At 46.8% G+C, this 26815-nt stretch overlaps 2 protein-coding genes across 5 annotated transcripts in view; one reads left to right on the top strand and one right to left on the bottom strand.

Moving 5' to 3' along the window:
- Positions 1–6852, top strand: part of SMC5 (structural maintenance of chromosomes 5) — a 59092-nt gene extending 52240 nt beyond the window's left edge. For 3 of the 4 annotated variants that reach the window (XM_054809981.1, XM_054809983.1, XM_054809984.1), the window contains one exon: positions 2719–6852. In XM_054809981.1, coding sequence (XP_054665956.1) covers positions 2719–2859 — 141 coding nt within the window. In that variant the 3' untranslated portion in view covers positions 2860–6852. Of the gene's footprint in view, positions 1–20 lie in introns of all 4 variants that reach the window. The other variant, XM_054809982.1, reaches the window with a different exon arrangement.
- A 3027-nt stretch (positions 6853–9879) lies between these two features.
- Positions 9880–26599, bottom strand: KLF9 (KLF transcription factor 9). Its single transcript, XM_054809136.1, has 2 exons — positions 25676–26599; positions 9880–13504 (listed from the first exon to the last, which is right to left on the bottom strand). The coding sequence occupies exons 1-2, from the start codon at positions 26142–26144 to the stop codon at positions 13272–13274; spliced, it is 702 nt and encodes a 233-aa protein (XP_054665111.1). The 5' UTR covers positions 26145–26599; the 3' UTR covers positions 9880–13271.
- Positions 26600–26815: the final 216 nt, after the last annotated feature.

Below are 26815 nucleotides of genomic sequence, written 5' to 3'. Positions count from 1 at the left end.
TAATCTCTGTTTCACCTAAGAACTTAATGTTAAAAGGTAACTGTGAGAGAATTTGTCCATCTTGAGGACAGTCCTGGCAGGAATTCAGACAACTTGTACCAAGACTCATCTCATCATAAACATGTTCTGGAATTGTGGCCTCTCTGGAAGTATCACAAGTTAACCACCAGTGGATAGGGGTATCATGTAACAAGGCTGTCAAAGGTAATGCTTTTAGCTCACACAGAATTGGGATTGTAGCAGAGACCAACTTCCAAACAAGTCAGATAATGATATTGGAACAGGCTAGTACTGCTGACATCAGAAGAACTAGAGGAGTCCCACATTAATGGCGGAAAACTATTCAGGTAATAATCTGAGACTTACAAGCTCAGAAAAGGTCGGTACTACACTCCATGGAGAATGGCTTGAATAGGACTTTTCAGTCAAGAATGACCAGTGCTTAATTGTGCTCTTCTGTGAAAATTAAAAAAAAAAAAAAAGATAAATGCCTTACGAGGTGATGCGGTGATGTGATGCTGTGGCTTGAGAGGACTAGTAAGTAGGGTGGCTGTTCATCTGCACCTTTAACGGTGGCTAATGTTATGTTCAACTTGATCCAAGCAGATTGAACCAGTAAAGGTTACTAAAGGAGGCAAACATTCAGTAATGGGCTGTATGCTTTCTAGTAAGCTATCAGTTCTCCTGCATCCTGTACTTCACTGGATTTTTAAAAATCTGGCTGGCGTGTGCTCTTTTCTGTAAAAAGCAGTTGTAGGACCTGAGAAAAGCCACCTGCAGCATTTACCTGACTGAAAGTAGGAGGAAGGCGATGCTTGTTGTTCCTTCTGATGTTGCAGTATACTTACCTCCACACAGTTTGGTCATTTCCTGTCCACATTCCTTCTTGTTCTGTGTGTTAACCATCCCCTTTTGTCTTGCAGTTTCTCTCTTTATTGGATCTGCTTTTCTGTGCTCTCTCCTACTTTGAGAAATAAGAGAGTGGTTTGGATGTTGAAAGGACAGAGACAGCTCTACTAACTATAATGCTTCCCTTCTATAAGGATAAGGAACTGTAGAAAATTACTGTCTAGGGTTCAGAGTCTGTTTTCAAAGTTGTGGTCATTGTCAAATTACTAAGAATAGAGAAAGGGGGAAATCTTGTGCAGAGCTAACCGGAAAGATGAGAGTAAAATGAGAAAGCAGAAGTAGGAAGTTTCAGAGGCTTAAAAAAAAAAAAGGCCCACTTAACATTATGGTAAGAGGAAGATAAGAAACGTGTTGCACCACTATTCAGCAGCAAGACATGGCATTATGAAAAGATGGCTGAAGGTATTTCTTCTTTCCTGTCTCTTGATCAACTGCAAGTAGGTGATCACCACAGTTAACATGGTGAAATTGTAATGGCCTACCACGAAGAACATTATTGAGGTAGCACTTCATGTAAAAGGTTTTAGCCGATGAGATAGTTTGAGTGGGTTGCAGCAGAGGATAATTCAAAGGTTGTACAGAGCAGGCTGAGGATAAAGCCAGGCTCTGCTCTTCCAGTGGCTTACCTGTACTTCCTGAGCCTACGCTAAGCAAGTATATAATCACATACTAGAAAGTATGACAAATTGTCATACTAAGCTAAGTTTTGTGTATGTATCCAGTGGATACAGGAAAAATAGTTATCGTGGATTTTTTCACTATGTTGACGCTTTTCCCAGCTATATTTTTAAGCAAGCTACAGAGGGGAAGGGATGTAGATTAATATGCGGAAGAGTTGATTAAGAAACTTGTATTCTGAATAGTTGTGATTCACTGTCACAATGAATAGATGAACGGAATGTGTTCCTTAGGAGTGAGTCTTGACTTTGGAAATCAGTATATCAGTCTGTGCTGAAACAGATTACATTTATTAAACATGCAAATAATCACCATGTTAGATGTGAATGCTGCTTGGCTGTAGAGCAAGATTAGAATTCGAGACAATCTTGGATTCGATAACTTTATTTGAAAACAGGATGCATTTCAGCACAGATAAGGATAGGATTTGGTATTTAAGTGGGCAAAATCAACAACAGCATCTGGTCTAAGGCATAAATACCTAAATAACTGGGGAGAGGGAAGTTACTGTGGATAATAAGTTGAGCATCAGTTGCAAGTCAATTGCTAAAAGTCATCCTGAAGCACAGCAGATAACCCTATAGCTTGCATGACATATATCAGTCTGCTGGGCTTGTGCCTGACAAGATTTAGACTATGGTAAGAGTCCAGAAAAGTAGTACAGTGGCTGGAGTTACTCCAGAAGACAGCAGTGCAATTTCTAAGAAGTTTTGAAAGTTTTGAGTTTCCTCTAATGGAAATTGCTTAGCTCAGAGGAGCACAAAGCTGAAAAGAGACATAATAATTGTGCCCAAGTAACTCTACCTCCTGTCCTGGCAAAAAAGGAAAAACAGCCAATATTCTCTGCCCATTGTGGATACGGCAAAAAAGTAATGACCTCATTTGCAACAAGAAAGTACAGATTAGATACGAAGATTTTCATGTAGTAAAAATAGTGAAGCATGGAAATTGCCTGAAGGATGAGTGGAGCCTCTTTGGGGGTTTCTAGGAACAATCATCTGTCAGAAAGGCGATAATCCTGCTATATTGACCTTTTGAGATCTAAGGCTTTACATAGACCTCCTTCACCTTTGTTAGGTAATGGGGAACATCTATTCTAGCTATTTTGACTTTATTTTTTGTGTTTTTCAGCTCCTGCAGAATCTTACTTACAATGACAAGATGACAGTGTTGTTCGTCTACAATGGACCTTTTATGTTGGAGGCAAACAAATGGAATTTAAAGGCTTTCTGTAGGCGGCGGCGGCGACTTGGAAGGATGGATGAACAGTGATACAAATATGTATATGTATATGAAAACTATATAATGGTTTTGAAGAACTTTTTGGAACATCTGGCTTTCAAGACTTAAGAAATTGTGAAAGATGAGAACCTGCAAAAAATTGATGATTAAGAACTTTAATTCTTAAAACTTTTACAAAAGTGTAACAGATTTGAATTGCATGTTTTGGGTTTTTGGGGTTTTTTCAAATCTTTTGTAGTGGCCTCTCTCTCCAAAGAACCTACTTTTTCTCAATAGTAATTTTAAATAAAAAGGAAGTTTCTTGTATTTTGCTATTTTATCAGTAATGTAGCATCAGAAGTACAGTTAATTTTTCTAGGTTATACTGGACTAATCCAATGTCTGGGGTCTTTTTGGTTTTGTTGTTGTGGGGGTTTTTTCCAAAAATTGGATTTGTTTTTGGTAAATTGTGTTTCCCTAACACAGATAAGGATGTTCTCCAGACTTTTACTGTTGAAATGGAAACTTTTTTTATTAATGAAAAATAGAGTAATATACTTTATTATTGTTATTTATTATTTTTAGCTGATGTTCCATTTTGTATTCCTGGAAGGATAATGTCTTTATTTTTCTAGCAAGTCTCTCTCAGCAAGGAGACTAATAAAGAGCCAGGTGTTTTTGAAACAATGAGCTAGTTAGCTTGCAGAAGTAAAACTACGCAATATATAACTTTTTGTTGGTTTTTTTTTAAAGTAAAACTTGATATGTTTTTGGTGATAGATGGAGAAAATAGTCCTGCTGATTTCACATGTAAATTAAAGCCAAGAGGCTTTTTACAAGGCTCTAGCTGCATTGGAGTGATTGTATATGCAGTGGCTTTTCAACAGGTAGCCATAAAATTCATTAGTGGAAGTTTGGCCACAGCTGTTAAGCATTTGAAAGTAGATGTTATCATCAGGATGCTGAATACGTAAAATAAAGTCCCAGTTATTTAGTTAACTATATAAAAAAAAAATAAATTAATACTGAGTTGTGAAGAGTATGATTTGCAGAGAAATGGAAACTATGGTTGGTATATAAAATGTATCTAAAATTGATTGAGTCCCAGGACACCATCTGAAAATAGGCAGTATCCTTGTTTTCACAGAGGGAGTAGCCTTCAATAGAATTTTATATACAATTTGGTGTCCACTTGATTTTGAGTGGGAGGTTTTCTTAACTGCCTGTTGTCAATGAACTTTGCCAATAGAATTGATATGTAAGGCTTTTTACATCAGAATGTTAGAAGTAAAACAACCCACTGCAAAATAAGCTAGGATCTGAAGGGTTTCCAGTATTAAACATTAAGTACTGTAATTCTTGTTTTGAATAGACAAGCCTTTAAGGGAATAGAGAACTGCACATTCTGATATCACAGGCCACTGTTGATCATTGGAGCTCTGACTGTGAAATGAGTTCTGGAATAAGTTCCATGAGGATTTGTGTCCACACACAAATATTTGATGGAAGAACTAAAAGAGTGGAAACTTGGGCTGTAGTCCAGGGACTGAGTGGGCCAGCAGAGTATCTTCAATTTAATTGAGGCTACAGGCCCGACTGTCCAGTGTATTACAAGATTGGGGTTCTAAATGTGTTCTTTGGTCTTCAGAATACTTGGCTTCTCATAACCCTGAACTTTTAATGTTTTGGAGGTTTTTTAATTGAATGGAAAAACATACATTCTGTTTAGTCTCTGAGGATCACTATATGAAAAGTGTGATTTGTTTTCAGTGTCTGAATAAGTGAAACTACTTACGTGAGCATGTGTTAGGACTCAATTCTATGGCTAGACAGCACTGTCTGTCTGTTCTTAATGCTGTCAGCTTAGAACTTTGTGGGATTTCTTCCTAGAGGTCAGTTCCTTTCTTGTGTTTTAGGCTGAGGTATGAAATGTAAGTCTGACTTATTTCAAGAGGATGGCGTTTCAGATCCTATCTCAAACGTTTTGTCTTCTGCATATGTGCCTGCCACACTGCACAGCTGAAGAGGATGATGGGCTTGCTTTTTTCTTGGGAGATCTGTTTTTGATGTTTGCTTTTTTCTTGGGAGATCTGTCAGCTGTTGACTGGAGGTTCTGATTTCAACGTTACCTGGCTACAATCTTAATATGGCACTGTCATTCATGCTAACTTACCCCAGACAGTGTAACAAGCTGCAAAACCGTACCACTGTGATGTTACTGACCAATACAGCTTCACTATCCAGCAGCTCTGCTAGCTAAAGCCTTGCAAAAAGAACCGTAAAACCAACTTTTTGTAGAAAAGCAGCCACTGGTGTTTGCAAATGGGCTATACAGTATGTTGGTAACCTGCTAATTCGCATGACAGGTGCATCCTCCCCACACACGGGGACCTTCTGGCTTAAAAGGAAGTCTTTTGAAGGGGGTAGTGTATTCAACCATGAAAATCCACACTGAGTTGCTTAGTGTAGCTACAGCGCTATTTAACATTCCTTACCCGAGTCTAGGGCCCTTCCTGCTGCCAGCTTCCTCGTGCTTTGGTGCTGCTATTCAGCTCCTCAGGGACTCTTGCTATAAAAACCCGTGGAATTAATTTCAGTATAATGTTGAGGAGGAGGGGATGAGTGGGAGTTTAGGTTAAATATACATGTAGTATCCAACTTTTCCTGCTGACTACACAGGACCTCTCAAAAATGGAGAAGTGGAAAGACCCCCAATAATCCTGAAAGCTGAAGTATAAATTGAGCTTCCTCCAAAAATAGGTACTTTTCCCTGTTGTTTAGACCAGCTGAAGACTATGGCAAAGATCCTCTTCCACCACCATCTGCAGTTTTGACAAACATCTGCATCTGCTCATGTATTGAGACAGAGAGAAGCAGCATGGAAATTGTGACTTACGGTGAGAAATAAAAAGATCTTGAGAAACCAAATACTGAAAAGCATTTATAAATCACCTTTTACTGTATTTTATGACTATAAATGCCACTCATGCATGTATGTTAACTAGGAGAGATTGCTTAGTCAAATCAGCAAACTAGAATGAGGAGGGGCCCTTGCACAACTATGATGCTTTTAACACGCTTACATGAAACTTAGGCTTTTATTGGCCTGGTAAAGCTGTTGCTGACTGGGAACATCTATTCTCCAGACTTTGGAGTTAGCGAGAGATGAAGAGACGCACCGAGCTGGCCTGTGCTGCAGGGTGCTTGCTGAGAAGTATGGTGGGTGCTCTTTAGAGGCCTGGATGGGCACCTGCTCCAGGCCCTGGAGCAAACCGCTTCGAGTTCACGCTGCCGGAGGCTCCTGTGCATGGTTCATACCAAGGTGCTTCTCTCTCATTGCTAAGCTCGCTGGCTGATGCTTCCTTTCTAGAAGCTTCTGGACCATCTTCAAACACTGCTCCCTATGGATCATGGAAATGGGCTTGGGTGTCTTCCATGAGCCTGCAGTTACCTGCCTGTTCCCTTAGCAAGGCCTCTTCATTTTCTCATCGTCCCTTACTAGTAGGCCTTAATTTTCACTTTCCTTCCCCAATTCTCGTGCCGTTCCATGGTGCCTTCTGGAAAGGCAAGTGTTAGAGCAGATACGTAAGATGTGAAATTTGTCATTCTGTTTTACAAATGCATGCAGAACATTACGTGTTGTCTGGCACTGTCCATGCTCAGGATTTGGACAGAGGGGTTTACCCGGGGGAGGGAAGGAAATGCAAGAGGGAGATCTGTAATTAAAGAGTCTGGGAAAGGAGCACCACACTGAGGTGAAGGGCTGTGTTGGCTCAGCAATATCCTAGTAACTTTACATAGAAATGTATTGTAATTTTATGGAAATTGTTTTGATGTTGCATGCATGATTTCCCTCTCCTGTCCCCCGCCTTTATTTGGCCCGCTTCTTGAAGGGTGCGTAGTTTCTTCTGATTTGATCGGCACAGTATCTGATGGGAGGTGTCTGGCGGGAGAGCTACATCATGGGAAGGGGGGGGACCTTGGCACTGTAGCTTCACTGTAAATAACTTGGAGCCAAAATTACTCTCTTCAGTTCTGACTCACTGAAACACAATGTCCAAAATAAATTTTCCTAGAACTTTTTGTTACAGAAGCCTTTTTTTTTTTTTCCCAGCGCCTTGCTAATTCAGAATAAAACCAGGATTCAGTACATCATAATTTGGAGAGGAAGGAGATGGGAAAGAGAATTAAATCCACCTCTGCTCCAGGAAAAATCCTCCCCTGTCCCAGCCTGAGCATCAGAAAATGGCAGAACTGTTTCTCTGCTGTTGTGCTCAGACTAGGCTTGCCAGGAGCTACGCTTCCCCTACAAGGCTCATTGATTCAGCTGGCCTTTGCACATCAGGACAGCCTGGATGAAAGAAGGTGTTCTGTATGCAGAGAGTGAGTTAGCAGTAACTATATATGGGGGGTTTGTTATGGTATTTGGGTGGTGGTGGTGGTTTTCCTGAATAACTGCAAACAGAATAAATCCGAAGCAGGTGATCAGCACAGGGAGCACAAAGGGACTTGCTCTCAGACACCACCGACACTATCAGCCCCACTCTGTGTTGTTGCAATGGTGCTTTGAGGTCTGTTCAGGTGAAAAGCCACTGACGTTACAGTTTTTTATGGGTGACATGGGCTAAGGAACATGGATCCCCTCTGTGTCTGCTTCTGAGCCCAGCTGTGCTGTTCATGAATGACTTTTGTGGTCAGAATGTTTGCACTATTTAAAATACACTTTGCTGTATAAAATGTACTGGTTTGATGCCAGTATAATTAAAGTGGTACAGCCTGCAGTGTGTATGCAGTTCCTCAAGCATCAATATGTCAGAAATCAGTATGGTCATGAAAAGTTATTGGAGTAAGTTATATTGGCAGAATCGCCTTTATTTAAACTTGAAGGAGTTTACAGTAAGGCTATCCCCCTTGAAATGTTTCAGTTAAAAAATAGTACCCCTGAGAAAAATGGTTCATTTGACATAAGAGCTGAATGTAGCTTAGCTTCTAGGTAAGGCCTGGATTGGCTTTCTGTAATCCAGTAAAACAGAGGCAGTGATTTACCACCAGCAATGCATAGACTAATAACAAAATTGTGGTCTCCCCTGGCTTTGTGATTTTTAACAGCAGTTGTGCATGGCTTTTCATAGGCTCTCAAAAGTCTTTTCTGCTTGGAAGTGCTATTCAAGGCCACCAAAGCAGTGGTTGACAGCAGAAGAGCCCAAACCACTGTATGGGATCTCTCCAGGGAGTTCTGATGTACCTTACACCTCCATCTCCTGAAACTTCTGCTGCTGTATTTCTCGCCTCTGACCATTAGCCAGAAGAGGAAGAAAAGCGCATTTGGAAAGCTCAAGACTTTTCTACGCACCTGTCTAGCACAGCGCCAGGAGGGCTCTGATACTGCCTTTAGTTTCTTTCTCTGTGCTTTCTGAATTCCCACAGGGATTTTTTGCATCTTGGGATGCTAAGCTGTCCTTATCTACTAAGTATTTCTCCTAGTCCTGTGGTTTACACTCACCCTTCCTTTGTACCTTGTGTTCAGCTGTGCGAATGTCCACGTGTTGCTTTGATTGGCATTACACGGCCTAAGAGGCAACAGACAATACCGAAGCAGAAACTGATAGCTTTTGATATGAAAGCAAAAGCATGTTTATCAGTTGTCAATTGGGGGCCACAAGCCGGTAAAAAACAGTAACAGTTGTAGCACTTCAAAAATACAAGCTAAAAGCAGTAGGGACTCTGCTCTCTCTCACCCCAAAAGGCATACATGAGCTTCATAAAGGGATACAAGAACTGGAAAAATACAGTGTGTAATACAACAGAAACAAGTGTTATTAAGAATTAGAACTGATGCCAGTCAACACCTTCCCTTTTCAAAATGGGAAGATTTCCATAGTACCTGTGGAAGTGTTTGAGGAGGTATTTTAGGGGCCAGGACGTTTCTCAGCTGAGGAGAACATGGTGCCGAAAGCACAGCGGCTGCAACACTTTTGTCGTTGGGAAAGCGTCCCCTGCTTTAAGGCAGTCCCTTTAAGAGGATTTGGGTAAGTACCTTGTTCTGACCATTTTGAATTAAGTTATTAAGTTATTGATGACAAACCTCCCTGATTCCTTAGCCCTGAACAACATTGGTTTAGATTCCCGTGGAGGTGAAAGTCATCCTAGTCGCCCTAGCAGGCAAGTTCGCAGAGACACCCCTGCATGTGGCTTTCTGAACCACTCCGCAGGCATTTCACTGGACCTTTGGCCCATTTCCTTCCCTCCCTCCTCAACGGAGAGTGGAAATGAAAATTCACCTTGTAGAAACTGTGCTCTCTGGCTCAGTTGGTCTATGTTCAGGGTTACCCCTCCTCACCTCACTGTTGGAGTCTCCCTGCCAGCATCCACCGGGCAGCACCCAGTCTTTGTATGCCATGCCTGTTCCAGCCAAAATTTACATCACTCCTGACAAGACTATTTTGTAGAGTGTATTAGATCTCAATGGCTGGAAACATTCTTCTAAGGCTAAGGCTTTATCTACACTAGGAAGATTTTTAGTATCTGTTCCAATTACAGCACTGAAGATATATATTAAAGGGTTTAAAGTGAAGAATGATAAATTTATGGAAAGTCCTTTATGCTGGGATTGCAGGGGAATGAGGCCAATGCCACAGCCCTTTATTCCTAAAAACGACAACAAGCTAAAAAAAGAAAACCCTATGCTGAGTTTGTGGTATCTGTCCTTTGGCTATCCAACCCGAGGACAGAAAATTCCAACTCAGCATCAAGTCAAAACCTGGAGGCTGCTTACAAGTTTTGTTCCAGATGCAGATGGCACTCTTCCACCCCTCTGTCTCTGCCTGCATCGCCAGAGGGCTACATGTTCCCTTGGGTTCAGGGCCTTATCGTGCAAGCACACTCTAGCACTGCTTCCATATACCAGGTTAAGTTAGTTTAGTTGCTTTTAGCTAGTCCTGACCACCTTTGAAGCCAGCTCATACACCACTCGACTCATGGATTTCATCATGTGCAGCAGTATTTTTTTTCATAATCATCCAGACTGGTTTACATGACCACTCCTTGACTCCAATAATTCAAAACAACAGGTTTTTTTTAATATTTTTCTTTATTTGGACAATATATATATACATATGTACAAAACCATCTATGCCTACTTTTTTTTTTTTCTTTTTTTTACAATTTTATGTGATTTACAAAACAGGACAGCAAAATAACTTATAAAGGATACGAATACTGTACAAAAATAAAACTGATTAAACTGTTTGAAGTTGGTATTTTACAGTTTACAGATCACTAGTCTGTAAAACAGCATTTTGAAATATGTGTCCAGTCTGGTGTATGCTGGGCTAAGTCCATCTCCAAACTTAAACCGATGTGTAATACAGGTCATGAAAAACCATTCAAAAAAAGAAATATGTTGTATCGCTATACCTTTAAAGCCATGACTTCTCTATAGTAATGAGCTTTCTTAACCAAGGAAAGAAGCTGTCCTAACTTCAGCACTATTAAGTATTTCCAAAATAGTACAACAAGTACATACAGTATTAGAGAACCTGATTTTCCTTTTCTTTTCTAACATTTGCAACACTCTTTGAAACTGAACTTCACAATGCAAAGAACTAACCTGCAGTTTATGTGTTAGAGACATTGTTTGCTTTTACTAAAAGAAAAACTCCAAATGAACAGAACAATAACACGAAATCTCCAAACTTGATTATCCCCAATATATTGTTAGTGGTTAATGAATTACATTAATCCCGTCTGTCCAATGCTGAAATACAGCATGCGTTAGAGCAAATGGGTTACCGTTCAGGAAGGTTTTTTTCAGAAACAGGATCTTGCCACACGCAATGATGACACACACCTGTATGTCCCACGGACCAAAGTACCCCCCCCGCGTGTTGAGTCTTTCAGACCGTGCAGGTACAATGATGTTTCTTTAACCATGCGTTCTACCCCAAATACGCAAGGTGGAAACCGTAAATCTGCCCATTAACTTCCATGTGTCAGTTAATCCTGGTAGCTAAGTGACCGAAACATCTACGTACTGATTTAGAGTTGCTTATCAGCTGTGGCTTCCCATGGTGGTTGAGAGGATGTGAGGGTGTCTTGTGTTTCACAGGATCAGGCCTCAATTTTCCAAGTGCTGCATTTGTCCTACCAAATGGCAACAATCCACACTGCAGGATGGACCCGAAAGCCTGTGTGATCTTCACAGAGAAGAATGAAGATGAATATGCACGCACGTTGGAACCTCCCTGGGCTACACCTGACCCTGACCCCACTCAACAAGGCAGCATTAACAGTACTGGTAAGCAGAACACTTCTTTGTATTTCTAGATCAATAGAAATACTGAGGCTACCTATTTTTTATTAGGAAGAATCTATGTCCCTAGGACTCAATTTGGACACCAGAAATTAAAGTTTGGTTTCTAAAATAAATGTTTCAAAAAGCTGAAACGGAGGTAGAAAGTGTGCTTGGTTTCCTGATGTCTTCACTGAAGAAAACACATCCCTTTTTTACTCCACAGACTGCTCAATATCCCTAATGCCTTAAAAGCAGTTCTCTTCACATAGACGGAATTTATCATGAACTACACAGGTAAAAACACTATATGCAAACTGACTTCTAATGCTGAAAACCTTATACAACTGTAGAAGAAAACACTCTACTCTCTGAGTTCATTTTTTTGTTTGTTTCTAGGAAGCAAGCTTTTTATCAGGTAAAACAATAAGATGCTGTAATGGCAGGTGTACTAACAAGATTTCTTATGTACAGAATTTTACAAGATGACCTAAATTCATCTCCAGTGGAAACAGTTTGGGTTTCAGTGTGATTACTCACGAGATGAATTTGGCCCTAAGTCTCTATAGTAGGGCTGCACCTCCCCTTCCTCTTCCGGAGGAAGGGGTAAAAACCAAACAGGAGAAGAATGTTTCTGGAAAAAATAATGTGTAAACAGAATTCTCCCCCCCGCCTAAGCAGCTGGAGAGGGAAAAAGAAATCACCAATAACCTCTTACAGTTCATGCTTTTAACATAAAAAAAGATTAAATACTCAGCTAATGACCACAACTTAAAAGTTTTCTTTCAGTGATCTTTCTGCTCCACTTAAAGAGCAAAATGTAGCTTTAAAATCAAATATCATCCTTATCAGTATTTGATGTGCCACGCAGGGCACAGGTACAACGCAAGGTACCGAGAGAAGCTTATGTCGTAAGAAGTATTATGACATGCCTTCTGTGCTGTATTTCCAATTAGCTCCTGGTTTTCCCCCATACTCTACAGAAACAGTGATCAAGAGATACAGGAGCCCTTCTGAAGTGCTCCTTACAATAACTTCAGCTGTTTCCATTAGCAGAGTACTCATAAGGAAAGGTCTACTCTCTCCATAAGCACACACAACTCCGATAGGACTCGGCAGGAGTTAGGCAAGGGTATGAAGAGAATAAATCTTTAAGGCAAGTGTAGGAAGAGAAAAAAACCTTTAAAAAAGCAGCAGTTTATAAAGATGGTAGCTGCTGTTATGCATCCATTCAAACAAAACACAGCAGAATAAAGCACTGTTAGTGGCATTTCTATAGTACAGTACTGTATTTATTGACAAATGACAAGTGTAAGATCAATTGAGAGACGTATGCTTCTGCTCCCACGCTGCCGCCACATTATCTAGGCTGCCTTGTATTTTTCTGGGTAAGTGAATAATAAAGCTAAATACACGGACGGTCAGAAAACGACTGAACTGTTGTGGGGTTTTTTTGCTCTTAGTATCTGCTTGAATTGTACATGTTTTTATCGGAAAAGTGCAGCTTATATTCAAGAGTTAATACAAAGAAAAATTAAAAAGACCCATTTGCTTTAATGGGCCCTCTTGAGTATAAATTCACCTTATCTCAGTATATCAATCAGACGCTATTAGTAACATATGTAATGTTTCTCTTAACAGTTTCTTTAAATGCAGGATCATTCTGAGACAGAAGTAAACCCACGTCTACAATGTGCTATGGAGTTTTTATCTGAGAGTTATTTATGTGACTCAGAAAGTGGTTTTACTCAACAAACTCTAAATACAAGCAGCATTACACTGTTCAACAAAACATGTTCATGACACAGCAATCACAAAGACCTTGGAGTCACACTACTGTGGCGGCACAGGCCGGACCATCCAGTAAGATGTATGTACACCAGCATCGATGCTTTATATTAGAGGAGGAGGTCGTCTCCTCTGCTGGCCATCCCCACCCTCCTCTCACCCCACAGTTCACTTGCTCCAGACTGCTGCTCCCAGCAAAGGGCGGGGAGGTGGAGGACAGGGAGTGGGGCACCAAGTACTTATATTTTTTTGAGTGTCAGCTACATGTGCTTTGGATGGCGAGCGTGACTGGCACTGCGGCGGATGCTCGTGCCCCGGTGCTGCTGCCTGCATCCTCGCCGCGGCTCGCCTGCCCCCCGCTCCCCTCCCCGGGCCAGCCCTGCCTTCACAAGGAGCTGCTGGAGGTGGACTTTTTGGATCGCTTGATCATGCTGGGGTGAAACTCGGTGTGGCGGCGGGCGTGCTTTGTCAGGTGGTCACTCCGCATGAACCGCTTCTCGCAGAGAGGGCACCGAAACTGTTTCTCGCCGGTGTGGGTTCGGTAGTGCCGGGTGAGCTCATCGGAGCGGGAGAACTTTTTAAGGCAGTTGGGCCATGTGCAGGGGAACGGTCGCTCACCTGTGGGGAGGAAAGGATGAGAAAAGATTTAGGGGGTGTGGGTAATGCGGGCCAGCACGTACCAGCTTTGCTGAGGAGCTGGGAAACACACTGCTGAGGGAAAAAAGCTGCTTTTGTTTCCTGCCATGGTGCCAGCGTCTGTGGAGTTGTTGATGACTCGCTTCCTCAGGTTTCAGTCTCACCTCTAGCAGAAGCCAAAAACCCCTCCAACCGCATGAAACTCGCACTCTGGTGCAGAACCCTACATGACCCCGAAGACTGTCAAAACAACAGATGAGCTCTGCCTGTGCCTGTATGTTTTCCATGTTGGGCTCACTATGGCAGTTTGGGAAAGGAGCACCAGTATTATTCCTCTGACACTTCCATTCCTCTGAATAAAATCATTTGTAACCATTAGAAAAGAAGCCAAAAAAAATCTTTTACCTCGGACAAGTCATTCCGGCCTGGGGAGAACTGACTGGGGAGAGTGGTGCAACCTTGGGGCTGCAAACATAGAGCAAAACCACTGTGGCTGCAGAGAGAAGTGCCATGCCCCCCTCTCCTCCCTTCCTCCAGAAATCCAAGCTGCTCCAGAGAGTAAAGGTCTCCCCTCAGTCTCTTAGATAGCTGATTTGAGGACAGGAAAACTACTGAATTATTCACAGGTCTATTGGTATAAATGTTTGCTACGATGGTGAAGAACGAAACCAAACACCTTAACCCAAACCACACCGCACCTTTGCTTTTAAAAACAAGGGTGTAAGGATTGAACAGCACTCCCTGTGATCTTCCTGGCACCCCACATCCCTGCAGTTCACCTCTGTGGGTTGCACAGGCTTTGCCTACAGGCACAGACCTGACGCCTCTTGATCGGCAAGGCTGACTCTAGTCCATGGCGTGGACAGAAATCAAAGGTGTGTAAGTTCACACAAAAGCTTTCAGTCACAAACATCACGTACCGATGCAGTTTGGTGCCTTAATTCACTTTCTTAAGGAAAGTCTCCTGAAGGTAATATAAATGACAGCTATGTGACAGCTATTTATAGTCAACCGTGAAATATAAAAAATATCCCAGGAGTTTTCCAACTTGAAAGAGTTGGAAAGAAACTCAAGAATTCCAGTATTTCTTGGTACCGTGAAATCTGGCACAATAAGTGAGCTTGCTTTACGTTTACAGATCACAGAAAAATGAGTCATTTACAAGAAAACGTGCCTTACAGTCCTCCCCAGACCAACAGCAGCAACAGAAAGCTAAAGAGTCGAATGAACAGCCCAGACGCCAGGATGACCAGGGGTGGAAAGTATGGCAGAGCGGTAGGGAGGAGAAAGGGGGCTGGGGGGAGTGACTGATGGCATTCAAAAGGCCAAGGATGAGGACGGACCAGGTAAGCTGAGATGTAGAAGGATGCAGAGGGAGCAGAGGGAGCCAAGCCAGCCCGGTGCCCAAGCCTAGTGGAGGCACAGCTGCCAGCCATCCAGAGCTGGGGATAATTTTTTTTTTTTTTTTTTATGAACAGGTTTCTTGGCTCCCTGCTGTATGCTTTTAGACATGGTTGGAAGCCTTTCCAAACAATCACCGCCTTTATAAAAGAAATTAATTAAAATGGTACGTAGGCTCACAGGTGCATGAAGGCCATGACCGCAGCTAGGCAGCTGAGCAGCACTGGGAGCCGTACAGAGCAGGCCATCGGTGCCCACCACCATCCTCCGTGGCTCTGCCCTGCCCAGTGCCTGCCCTTGGCACCCGAGGCAAGCATTTCACTTGCACTGCTCTTTTGCCATCTATCTCACGGTTTCTGTCACAGCTCCTGGAAGCAGGCGGCAGTGGGAGGTGCAGAACAGCTTTCTAGCTCCCTCCCGGGAACGTGGGAGAAGTGCTATACATCTCGCGTGTGTGGAGGCCTCTAGGATATAGCTCTGTGTCAGGCACTTAGACCCCAGAGCAGTGGGAGCAGCTCAGGCACCCTGCCCCATCCCCAGAAGCCACGTTTCCAACCATCCACCCCAGGACAGCTCTTCAGCTTGCAGAAGCACCTAACTGTATTACAGGGAGACCAGGTGCCTAGGCTGGATAACAAGGATCACAAGTCTTTGGGGTGCAGCATCTACATTTTAGGCACGGTATTATCCAACCCCGTTGCCTAAAAGCAGTGTTTGAACCTGGTTCCATGTAGCCCTTGAGAAACTGGGCTCACCCCCCACCCCTTCCCGAACTGCAGATGAGAAGATAAAATGGAGCCTGGTTACTGGAATTCCCTCTGAAACGTGATGGAAGCAGCGTGACCTCCCCCATCGCTACCCCGCACACCCGTTTCACACACCAGGAGAAAAGCGATTTTAGGTTACGCAGCGTAACCACAAAGCTGTGGGGAAAAGCAGGGCTCGCTCAGGATCCCTTGTGTATGTTTGGCACCGCACTCCCCGGGGAACCAGCCCCGGGCTCGGCCAGGGCAGCCTGGCGTGGTGGAGGCATGCCCTGACGCCAACGGCAGAGCCGCCGTGCACCGGGATGCAAGCGCAGCAGAGCTACCGCCAGCACCCGCCACCGAGCCCGCAGGTACAGTGACGGAGACGGGCTTCACCACCTTGGCAATACAAGCCCGCAGAGGCTGTCACAGCCACTTTGGAAGCGCGTATGTGAAAGTAGGCCAGGCATAATCCCCAGCACCAGGACGCATTAAACTCCAGACTTCTCAGAGCAGAGAGACAAGGGGGAGGGAGGCTTTCCCAGGCCCTCAGCGGCTGTCTCTGAGCCTGAAGATCTGCTGCTCCCCTCGGTGACAAAGCCGTAAGGGATGACACCAGCCCAGAGGGATGGTGCTCCAGTGACAGACTTAATAGGTGCAAAGCAGGGGTGGAGCGTGCATCCAGGAGGCTTTTAAGGCAAGGCAGAGATGGCTGATGGCATGTGATGATTGTCCACTCAGCAAAGCTGGGCGCTGTATTTGCTGGCTGCATTTGACGCACTGTACGTTTGTGGAAGAGTCCACAGAGCAAACAGAACTTGCAACTCATACGCAGCCAGGCAGGCAACGGCACACAGAGCCGCAATGCAAGCTAGTGCTGCCTCCGTCTGGAGATACGGATTTCTGTGAATAGAAATATCTTTTCCATATGATTTTTCCCCTTTAGTTTTGGGAGTAGTAATGCTAAAGCTTGAAATGAGCAGAATGAACCATGAAGATAGGGTGCTATTATACACCGTTTCCTTTGGTGGCGGTATGCTACTTAGCATTTCAGATATGCCTCAGATGGGATTTCAATCAAGAGATGAAAGAATGGCCAATGGTGTATCACAGTACCTTGAAACTATGTCTGATAGGATCTGAACACAAGAGATACAAGATGCAAATAATTTTCTTAAAAAACAAAAAAAAGATATCCAGAGCAGTTTACAGAAGTAACAAGTGAAACAAGCTGATTTACAGGTTATAGGAATAGGTGCATCTGCAGAACTCCCATTCTTTGTCCTATGTGCCACCAGAAATGCAGTGGGAGAGTTTATGCTGAGCACAAGCTCATGGTGGCTCTTCACAGGTCTTCTCTGAAGTCTCAAGAACTCCTGCTCATGCAGCCCTGGCTTGCTTTAAATCCCTCATGGATATAAAGGCATTTGCAGATCCTTTCGATCTTTGTTCTCTTGCTTCACCTGACCTTTTCTCCCTGATCCTTCTCCCCACCCTGTACTGCAAATGGTAGTTTCTTCTTTGAGAGTTTAAATTCTGTATCCAGGCTGCTTTGTATGACCTGAGGCAGGTCCATTTTATTTTATTCCTCTTCCACATTATTCTGAACATAAAGTAAAATATTTAGCTTTTTTGCCCTACCCTACGACACTCGAGATTTTTGCACATTGTAGTCTTGTGCAGGAAAGGTTTCTGAAACAGAATACAGAGTGGTTATTAGCAGACTCATGAGCAGTACAGGTATCCCGATTCATTATCTACCTTCTCACTACAAAATGCTGCTATAGATGTGGAATGACTGAGGTTAGGAGCTGCAGTTCGTGGTGGCTTTAACAAAGATGAATTTGTTTGGACAAACAAGGTGTGGGAAAATAAGGGAAGACTGGGAAGGAGGATTGTAAACATGCTCAAGTGACTTGCAGCTGCGGTGTTGAAAAAACACATATATCATACTAATCATTGTTTGGCCTTGTGTGTTGGACAAGTAGAACATCTGTGTTTAGATAATGTAGGCCTGTGATAGACCCAGAGGCACCCTATCAAACATATTTGAGATTCCTGCTCTGCTGTGGGAAAGATCAAAGCAGAATGGCAAACCACGCCTGCATGAATCCCTAATACACAGGTGAAAACAGCAGGTTTGGCGATGGTCTAGCAAGGACTGAGCTACCCAGTACCTGCATCCCGCCTCTGCCCAGGTGCTGCTTTGGGGATCCCCTGGTTCCCGAGGTAGCAAAAATAAACCTACTCTTTGCATTTCATCTGTGGTTTTCCGGTTGTTCCTGGGTCCTGCCTACGTCAGCTCACACACAAGGGATAGAGAAGTTCTGAGTGACTTTTTTTTCCCTGGGAGAGGGGAGGCTGAGTTTGAAAAAGCTGAGGACAAAGTTTGTGTCTGCACTTGGGCAATTCTCCTGGCGTGTAACAGGACATGCACTAGGACAGGAGCACACTTTTTACGTGAATTACTAAAATTGTTTGAGCATGGGCTTTACAGAAGACATTCAGAGATTACCAGTGATGTGGACGGAAGTCTGTCCAAGATGAACGGTTTGCTAGGCTCACGCTGTCTTCCTTGCTGACAGAAGTGAGGTTGGACACAGCCATGAGTCCAGAGTCTGGCATTGGTACTTGCTAACACAGAACAGTTTGCTGTCAAATAATGCTAATGACACTGCTTCACACATTAACTAGAAAGTGAAATGGGCTGTAGCCATAGCTGTAGCTGCATGAATGAACACCTAATCAGACACCCTTGACTGACCCATGTTATTAAAGATGAGATCACCAAGCACATGGTAGGACTGTGCTGCCTGGTATTCATGGCAGCAACTATTTTAAGTATCAAAACTGAAGAATAGTTCAGATCAGTTGCCAGATCACTGAAGAATAGTTCAGTTTTGACTTCTGGGATGTGGTGCCTGTGCACGACTCCCACTCTCTGCCCGGCCGCCGACACGGCTCAGCTACGACGGGCATCCACCCTGCCTGCAGCACCTGCCCCAAAACCCAACCCGACCCAACTGCAGCAAGGCTGACCCCTCCTGGCAGAAACCTAAAGCACTTGATGGGAAAGGAGAAGGGAAAGCGCTCAAATACGGAAACCCCAAATAGCAAAAATCTCTTGCCACCAGGTGAGAGCAAAACCACTTAGCAAAACAGGACTGGCATAATCAGCTCTGTGTGGTTCAAATGAGAGAATCTAATCCTCACTTCCATCTTCCAAGATACTCCTGTACCTCTGTTGCTGCTGGAGCTTGAAACTTCCAAAGAAATCTTGGTAGCCTAGGAATGACTGGCCCTGAACCACAATCCTTGATTTAGAGATGACAATGATAAACATTTTTTTTTTTCTTTTCCCCCTGCGATCCCACTCAACGACCACTCTTGCATGTTTCAATGTCTCTTGAATTATGACACGTTCTGTAGGTGGATGTCAAGAACATGGTCCAGTTTATTGCAAGAGGGAAAAAAAAAAAGGCAGGCTATCTTCCTTGCTGCAGAACAGCTGTCTCAGGTCTCTATCACTTTTACCCTCCCAGTGCATTGCTTGCCCCACACACCCTGAATGAGCAATTTCCTGTGGGACACTGGATTTTGACCGATTGTCCACATGCAAGATATTCTGGCGAAGATGGATCTTACTGACATCTGTGCATTCACTTCTGGGCAGAGAGACCAGAGGCCTTTCAAACAGCCTTCTCCTCTTCTGAGATATTCCAAAAGCATATCATTAAAACATGTGGCAACCACAAGGTACAGATGTTGGTACGAAACAGCACAGAGCGAGATCAGTGGTGAGGATGCTAGGTACCACGTGCCTAAAACAAGGGTTTCTGCAACACCTAAACCACAGCCATCCGGTCTGGCAATAGATCAGACAGACACTGCCTACGGGATAGGCAACGGATGGATGGGTTGTAGCAAGGGGTTTATTCCGCCAGCACTCAGGACTAAAAATCACAGGATGATTCAGGTCTTAAAATGCCGCTTTCAGCAAGTGTTTAGACTGCTCTGACATCCTCAAAACCACCAGTCAACAGCTGCTTGCACATGCAGGTGTTTGAGTCTCTTTCAAAAGACCACATGCAAGCCACCTGCTAAAACCCACCGCTGCTGAGAGCCTGAACCCCAGTGAGACTCAGTCTTGCTGGTACCCTCATCTGACACAGCATCAGATGCAAGGGATAGCCTTACAGCTTCTCTGCCAGATCACAACCCTGCTTGACTGCCTTGGGGGCTTTCTTTGGGGCACTGTGCCTCCTTTTATATATATCAGTCAGGGAGGCTACCCAGGAGAGCAGAGACCTCCCCAAAGCTCACCAGAGAGTTAAATCTGCACTCACAGCTGAGAGGAGTGCCCTCAGCAGTACACTTTTGGGTATGTGGGACAAGTTCCTACCTCTTCTCCTCTCCTATCTTATCTCCATTTGAACTTCCTCCATTTTGCAGCAATACTTAAATATTAACCGAGCAATGGAGAGAGACCAAATCCCAGGCTGGTACTTAGGGCACTTACCTGGGATCGGAGCACACTGGGTTTAGACTCCTGTCCTGTCTGAATGATTAAATGCTTGCTAGGCAGAAACAGCTTTGACAGGGGAAGGTCAAATGCAATTTTACATGCATTCAGAAAGATAATATTTTTTTGTTATTTCACTATGAATTTATTACCCAGAACTTCAATGGACTCTTCCCTCAAGTTTAAGGTATTTATAGAGTGGTCTCAGGATATTCACAGTCATCGTTACTTGACTATAGACAGTGAGCTACACTACCACAAGTAAACACTATGTGAAGCGTAGTGATTTGCCATCACTACCCCAAACTCTGGCCCTTTAATCTTGGCCCCTCCCTGCTCTTCCAGCTGCAGGTTTGGGGGCTGTGCAGGGCCACAGGGGCTGTGCATGGCCATGGGCAGCAGCCTGGTGCAGAACAGCGCAGCGGCGGACGAAGGGGAACGATTGTTCCCGCGGGGATCCTAACAGCTGGGGCTGCAAGACACACAAGCTAACAAGAGCAGGGCACACCCACCACACGGTTTTCAATGCTACAGCACAACAGCGTGCAGAAAGTCCGTAAAGCTGCATTTTCAATACACCCACCTGGAAACAGGAGTCACACTCTTACGTGTGATGCCTGCTCACTGCTTCTTGTCCTACATGTGCGCTTCTTTACATTGACTCAATATACAAACCTTTCTGGAGTGCCTTCCCACTGTGACGCATACACCTGCTTAATGTTTTTATTTTTTAGCAGGAAAAAAAGCAAACACAACTGGGAGTCAGGCAACATTGAACTTAATCTTGAGGATTTTTGCCTACCTTACTCAGCTGGCAAGGCTTCCAGTGAGTGCAATTGTGTTTCTCTGAGACCTGGAAACATGCCCATTAGGACTTTGGCAATTTGTACATTTGCATTAACCCTTGAGAATGGGCATTTCAGATGGAGGTCTGAATCCAGCAAAAAAAAGTCCTGCTGGCTCTACTTTCTGCTCTTCACTCTTATTCTAATGGATCTTGCAAAGTGACATTGCATGAGCTGGATAAGAGGGGCTTAAAATGCTAAATTTCAGATTATGTTCCCACAAAATACCCAAAAAAACTCCCAGTGAGCAGAGGATTGTCAACACATCAGCATCTGTACAGTCTGTCAAGCTAGTGGTAATCTAGAACACAAATAACAAAGCAGCACAGTCAAAACCAAACTGGTACGGGGGCATGATCGATGTGGTGATATCTGGAGTGCAGTATTAGGCAGCTGCAGCACTTGTCTTTCCTTTCTACCAGAAAGGCTTCACTGTGCAGACTGCAGACCCACGCCTCTGCCTACAGCCCTGCTACCAAACATCAGCAAGAACCAAATGCCAGGAGAGCTCAGGGGTGCATCAGCTGCCCGATGTAACAAAGCTCCTGGTATTGTTTGGACCCAGCCTAGAAGATGATGCAGTTGGCTAAAAAACCTGGGTCAGCTGAGTCCCTCGCTTTCTCCTGATGTCTGCACCGCTTCCAGGGCTTGGGTCTTGTGCGTGTCTTGTCAATGCGTCTGGGCCTTTCTTTATGCTCTGAAGGGAAACTCTGCAAGACTTGGTCATGCCATCTCAATGCTCAAGACACCCAAGCAGACTCACCACTTGTAATCCCTCCTGCCATCACCAAACTTCAGCAGAGTTTACGTGTCCTATACTCCGATAACACCATCCCATAAGGGATGGGGACACCTAAGGTGTGGTCACGTTGTGGAGCTACCCTTACACCTGCCTTCCCAACAAATTGGTTTTTGGCTTGTGAGCCATCGGGGATAATACGGTCTTTTGTCTCCTACACCAAGCGCCATGCACCTTGGAGATGCTACCAGAAACAGCTCACGCAGAACCTTACCTCTAATGCTCTTCCTGCTCAAGACACCAGAACTTAAATAATAAATTCCAAGTTACTTTTGGATGGTAGTGAAGGGACAGAGGAGGCAATAGTTCAGTTTCAGTGATATTCTTGTCCTTGTATCCCCAGGCCTTTACAAATTAATATGTTTTGAATGTAGGTACACATACGTGACGAAATGAAGAAGTTCTTGATCCTATCACAGAAGTGCCAGGGGCCTGGTGAAGAATAAGAGGACTATCCCCCCTGGGAAGGAGCAGAGTTCAGGCTTCCTTGGCTTCCTCCTACAAATCCTGCTCTACTAAGTCATACTTAGTTCAGTGGAACTGGTGACATAAGCGAGGGGTCTGTTTGCACAAGTGGGATGTGCAGCACCATCCACTCACCTTTCTCTGTTAAGATCAATGCAGAAGACAATTTCTGATGGATGGCTAATTTGGATCTTCTGGAAATCGAACTAAGAGTCATCATCAAAGGCCCGAACTCCAAGCAAACAGTTATACAGATATTTTTAGTTTCTGAAATATGGAATGCCTTTGAGCCAACAAGTTTAAAGACTCATTAATAAGATACAGACCTCTAACCTCTCAGCATGAAGTCTTTGGTCTTCTACTTTTACTTGGTATTTCATTTCTTGCTTTGCATTAGCTTACCAAGGATGGTCTGGTGAGTGTTTAGATTACCACCATTACACAGGACTGAGCAGTATCCAGAGCTTTCCACCTTGCTTGGTTAGTATCCGTTGAGTAAAAAGCGCTGTGGCTACAAGCAAGTTCACGGATGTGAAGGGAAATCCTAAAGCCAATTTCCAAGATAGAGAGACTGGGATTAAATATTAAAAATTTAAGACCTGGAAGCTTCTACTGTTGGCTGCGTACCTACTTCCACTAAAGGCTACACAGCAGCAAGTAACCCAGCTGGTGGCCTGATGAAAAAATGGCCGGTAGATGAAAGCGATTCAAGAGGCTTAGATAAATCAGAGAGAAATTATTTGAAAAGAAATGAAAGACAATGGTACTAAGGAGGGAGCATTAATGCTCTGCAATACACAGTTATGAATAACTCAAGAGGTCCCATTGAATCCCACTGTTGCTAAGGAATTGTTCTGCCATCTATAGAAATACTTAACATTAGCGGTATCGCTTAGCATTTCAGTTAGCTACAATTAACTACTCACATTAGGAAGCTCTGAAAGTTCATTACTGCTTGGTATCTGTAGTGGTTTTAATCACACAGAACTACTGCGATGGTCTATCAGTGCATCTGACTCAAACATCTCATACTCGAGCTCAGGCCACCCACTTGTGCGTAGCACAAGCTAAACCTCATGCCACTCCAGGAGATATTTATTATAACACTACTGCTTACAGCAAGCCATGTGGGTTGTACAGTACATTAATTTATGTGTCATCACCGAGAACGCTATCCCCGTCGATGTCTATTTCAGTTCCCCTATTGGAGTGGATATCTGGGCATGGGGCAGTAAGTAGAAATGATGCTAACACATTTTCTTTGTCACTTGTGAGCCAACATTTTGCAAGGCATCAGTTACATTCAGCCTCCAAAAGAGCATCAGAACTGCAGTCTTTGAGCCGGTAACACAACAATCCTTGGCACCAGTCCTGAGGTCAGTACAGGGTCGTCACTGACCATCCTCTTTCCCGGCTCACGGAGACAGTCTTAACTGTCTAACCACTCAGCTCACTGCTGAGCCACATCCAATAATCCTCCTCCTCCCCCGATCTCTCCAGCTAAGCACCCGGCAGATCTGCCAGCAGGGCACAGGTAGGCAACCTGCAGCAGGTTGTCTCCTCCGCAGCGCACGTGCAGCTGGGTGCACTGGCAAGCCAGAGCAACGGAAGTTTATCTGGAGCTCGGATGTGGCCATGCCCTACCCAGGCTGCGTTAAACACTACAGCAGTGCCTCACGGGATGTTCCTCAGGTGATAAACCCGTTTTGTACTTCACCACTTACCATCACTGCCAACAGACAAAATCCAGAAAAGAACCACCATCTACAGAGCAGATGTGAGGTACGTTGAAATAAGTGTTGGCAGCGTTTGTCTCTTTTGATATGCTCCTTCCCATACTCGCACACGACCCGTTAGTTTAGAACAATTTTTAAGCAGCCCTGTGTGCTGCGCTGTGACCCCAATTGCAATTCAGACACGTAAAGGTTTTTGTTCACCCACTTGCACTAGAGGGCTTTAAAAAAAAAAAACACACCGAAACCCAAACCAACCAACCAAAAAAACCCCCACCAAAAAGCAACTACACATTAAAGTCTACAACCGCCGTCCCCTGAGCGCTTAGGCAGAGCCGGAGGAAGTACGAACTGCTGCCGCAGATATTTTTTTATCTCTAGGTTTCCATGTTGCCACACCCTCCGAAGCGCCCGGGCGAGCAGAGGGGTACGGGCGCAGGCAGCCCTGGCGAATGAACCCCTTGTGCCACACGCCAAAGCTGGGTCGCGATAATCGATACCGGGAGGGACAGCCGGGCAGACGCCGGTCCCCTACGGACGGCGCCCAAATCTCTTCGGCCGGAGGAGCCGCGCCGGGGCAGCGCTTGGAGAGTAACCGGCTCCCCGCCGGTGTTCTGCTGCACCGGGAGCCCGTGGGGCTGACACGCCGGTTTTTAGGTGATGTGCTTCTCAGCTTTTCTCCTCCAGCCCGGTGGGTCCTTCAGCTGCTGGAAGGGGGTGTGCCCACAAGCCCCAGAGCTGCGGCTCACCGCGACGCGAGTGAGACGCCGCCGCCCCTTCCCGCGGCACGGCGGCACCCCCCCACCCGCTGCTCCGGCACCACGGCCCCGGGGCGTCCAGCTCCCCTGCCACCAAGTAAAGCTCAAGGAAGGCTCGGCAAAGGCGGGCCGCGCCGCGGGGGAGCGAAACGCGGTTTCCGACGGCAGGAGCAGCGGCGGGGGGGGACGACGGACACGACGCGGGCAGCGCACGGCGGTCCGCAGCGCGGCGGGGGCTCTCCTGCCCCCGGCTTGTTTGGGGAATACGTGCCAAATTCTGCCCCGCTGCAAGCGCTCGCCCGCCCACAGCGGCAGAGAACCCGATTCCCGCCGCCCCGGTGATTTCCTCACCGACGCCCCGAGCGGGCTCGGCGTCCCCCGGCGCAGCCGGTGCCGCGGCCGCCAGCGACGGCGGGGCCGGGTGCTGCGGCGCCGGCTTGGCAAGCCTGGACCGGCGGCCCCGGCCACCGCCCCCCGAACCGCCCCGGCCACGCGAAGTTTATTCCGCCCCCCGCGCTGCCCGCGGCGGACGGGCGGGCTCCCGGCCGGGGCAGGCGGGCAGCAGGCAAGGCGCGGCGGGAGGCGCTGCCGCAGCCCCGCCCGGGGCAGCCGCCCGCTCCCGCCGGACCCGGGGCGCCGGTCCGAGACCACGGCGATGAGGGACGGGAGGGGAAGAAAGGGGCGGGGGGGGAGGAATAGGGAAGAGGAAAGGAATGGAGGGGCAAAAAAAAAAAAAAAGGAAAAAAAAACCCCGACCCCGAAGCGGAAAGGCAAGGCGCGGGGACGCCGGGCGCGCCGCCGGCCGGGTTCATCTGAGGACAAGCGCTCGCTCGCTCCCTCCCCCCGCTCCTTCCTCCCTCCCTCCGCCCGCCGCCGCCGCTGACCTGTGTGCACCCGGTAGTGCGCCTTGAGGTGGGAGGACTTGCCGTAGACCTTGCCGCAGCCGCTATAGGGGCACTTGTGCCGCTTCTCGGCCGCCAGCTTCCCCTTGGGGGCGGCCCCGGCGGCGCGCAGGCGGGGGGGCGGCCCCGGCGGCGGGCTGCGGGCTGGGCTGGAGCCCGGCTCGGTGGCCGCGTCGCTGTCGGATCCCGCGTCCTCGTCGGGGCTCTCCACGCTGTCGCTGCAGACGGAGGGGGCGGGCAGCGGCCGGTACTTGTTCAGCTCCAGCAGGCTCTTGGCGATGGCCAGCAGGGCGCAGTAGTCCTTCCAGGCATCGCGGGGGTCGCGCAGCTCCCGGGCCGCCTCCCCCTCGCCCGGCACCTTCAGCCGCGCCGCCTCGGGCACGGCGGAGCGGTTGGAGATGGAGACCAGGCACTGCGCCGCCACAAAGTCCACGTAGGCGACGGCCGACATGGTGCGGCCGCGCCCCGACGACAAGGGAGCTCCGGGCGCCTTCAGTGCGCGCCCGGGGGGCCGGCCGCGCTGCCGCCAGCCATGGCCCGTCCGCGGCGCGGAGGTCTCTGTGGCGCGGAGAAGAGCGGCGCGAAGGAGAAGGGGGGTGTGTGGGGGGAAATAAATAGCGGGGCGCCGGGCAGGTCCCTCACCGCCGCCCCCCGGGGGCGGCGCGCAGCCGGCGGGGGGGAGCACCGCCCGCCGCCTGCGCGGCCGGCCCGGGTCCGGCGCGGGGGCCGGGGGAGAGGAGACCGCCCGCCGCGCCGCCCGCCCCGTGCCCCCCGCGCCGCGCGCCGCCCGCGTGCTCCTGCCCGGGGACGGCCGCGCCGAGTCCCATCACGTCAGGTTCAGAGCCCCCTCCCGCCCCCCCGATTGGTCAGCGGGCAGGGCCGGCCGGCTCTGTTTACCTTCTCCCCCCGCCACTCACAGCGCCCCTTTTCTAGGGGAGGTGTGTCCGCCGGGCGGCCGCCCCACCAATCCCCGCGCTCCCTCCCCAGGCCGCGTGCTACTCCGGGCGCCCCGCCGCGCCCGCTTAAAAGGGCGACGTCGCCGAGGCGGGGCGGGAGTGTCGCGGCTCCTTCCTCACCGCCGGCGGCCAGCCGCCGGCCGCGTCCGCTCCCCGGCCGAGTCGC

Source organism: Grus americana, chromosome Z (assembly GCF_028858705.1).
Source record: "Grus americana isolate bGruAme1 chromosome Z, bGruAme1.mat, whole genome shotgun sequence".
In the NCBI taxonomy this organism is placed as follows: domain Eukaryota; kingdom Metazoa; phylum Chordata; class Aves; order Gruiformes; family Gruidae; genus Grus; species Grus americana.
The sequence above is the reverse complement of the archived record's forward strand: the minus strand, read 5'-3'. Positions and strand labels throughout refer to the sequence as shown.

What these genes read in the sequence shown, in the direction of transcription:
- KLF9 (XM_054809136.1), bottom strand. Translation starts at nt 26,144, where the DNA reads ATGTCGGCCGTCGCCTACGTGGACTTTGTGGCGGCGCAGTGCCTGGTC. An exon ending in GCACTACCGGGTGCACACAG is followed by an intron (nt 13,505 to 25,675) that starts GTCAGCGGCGGC and finishes TCCTCCCCACAG; the next exon opens with GTGAGCGACCGTTCCCCTGC.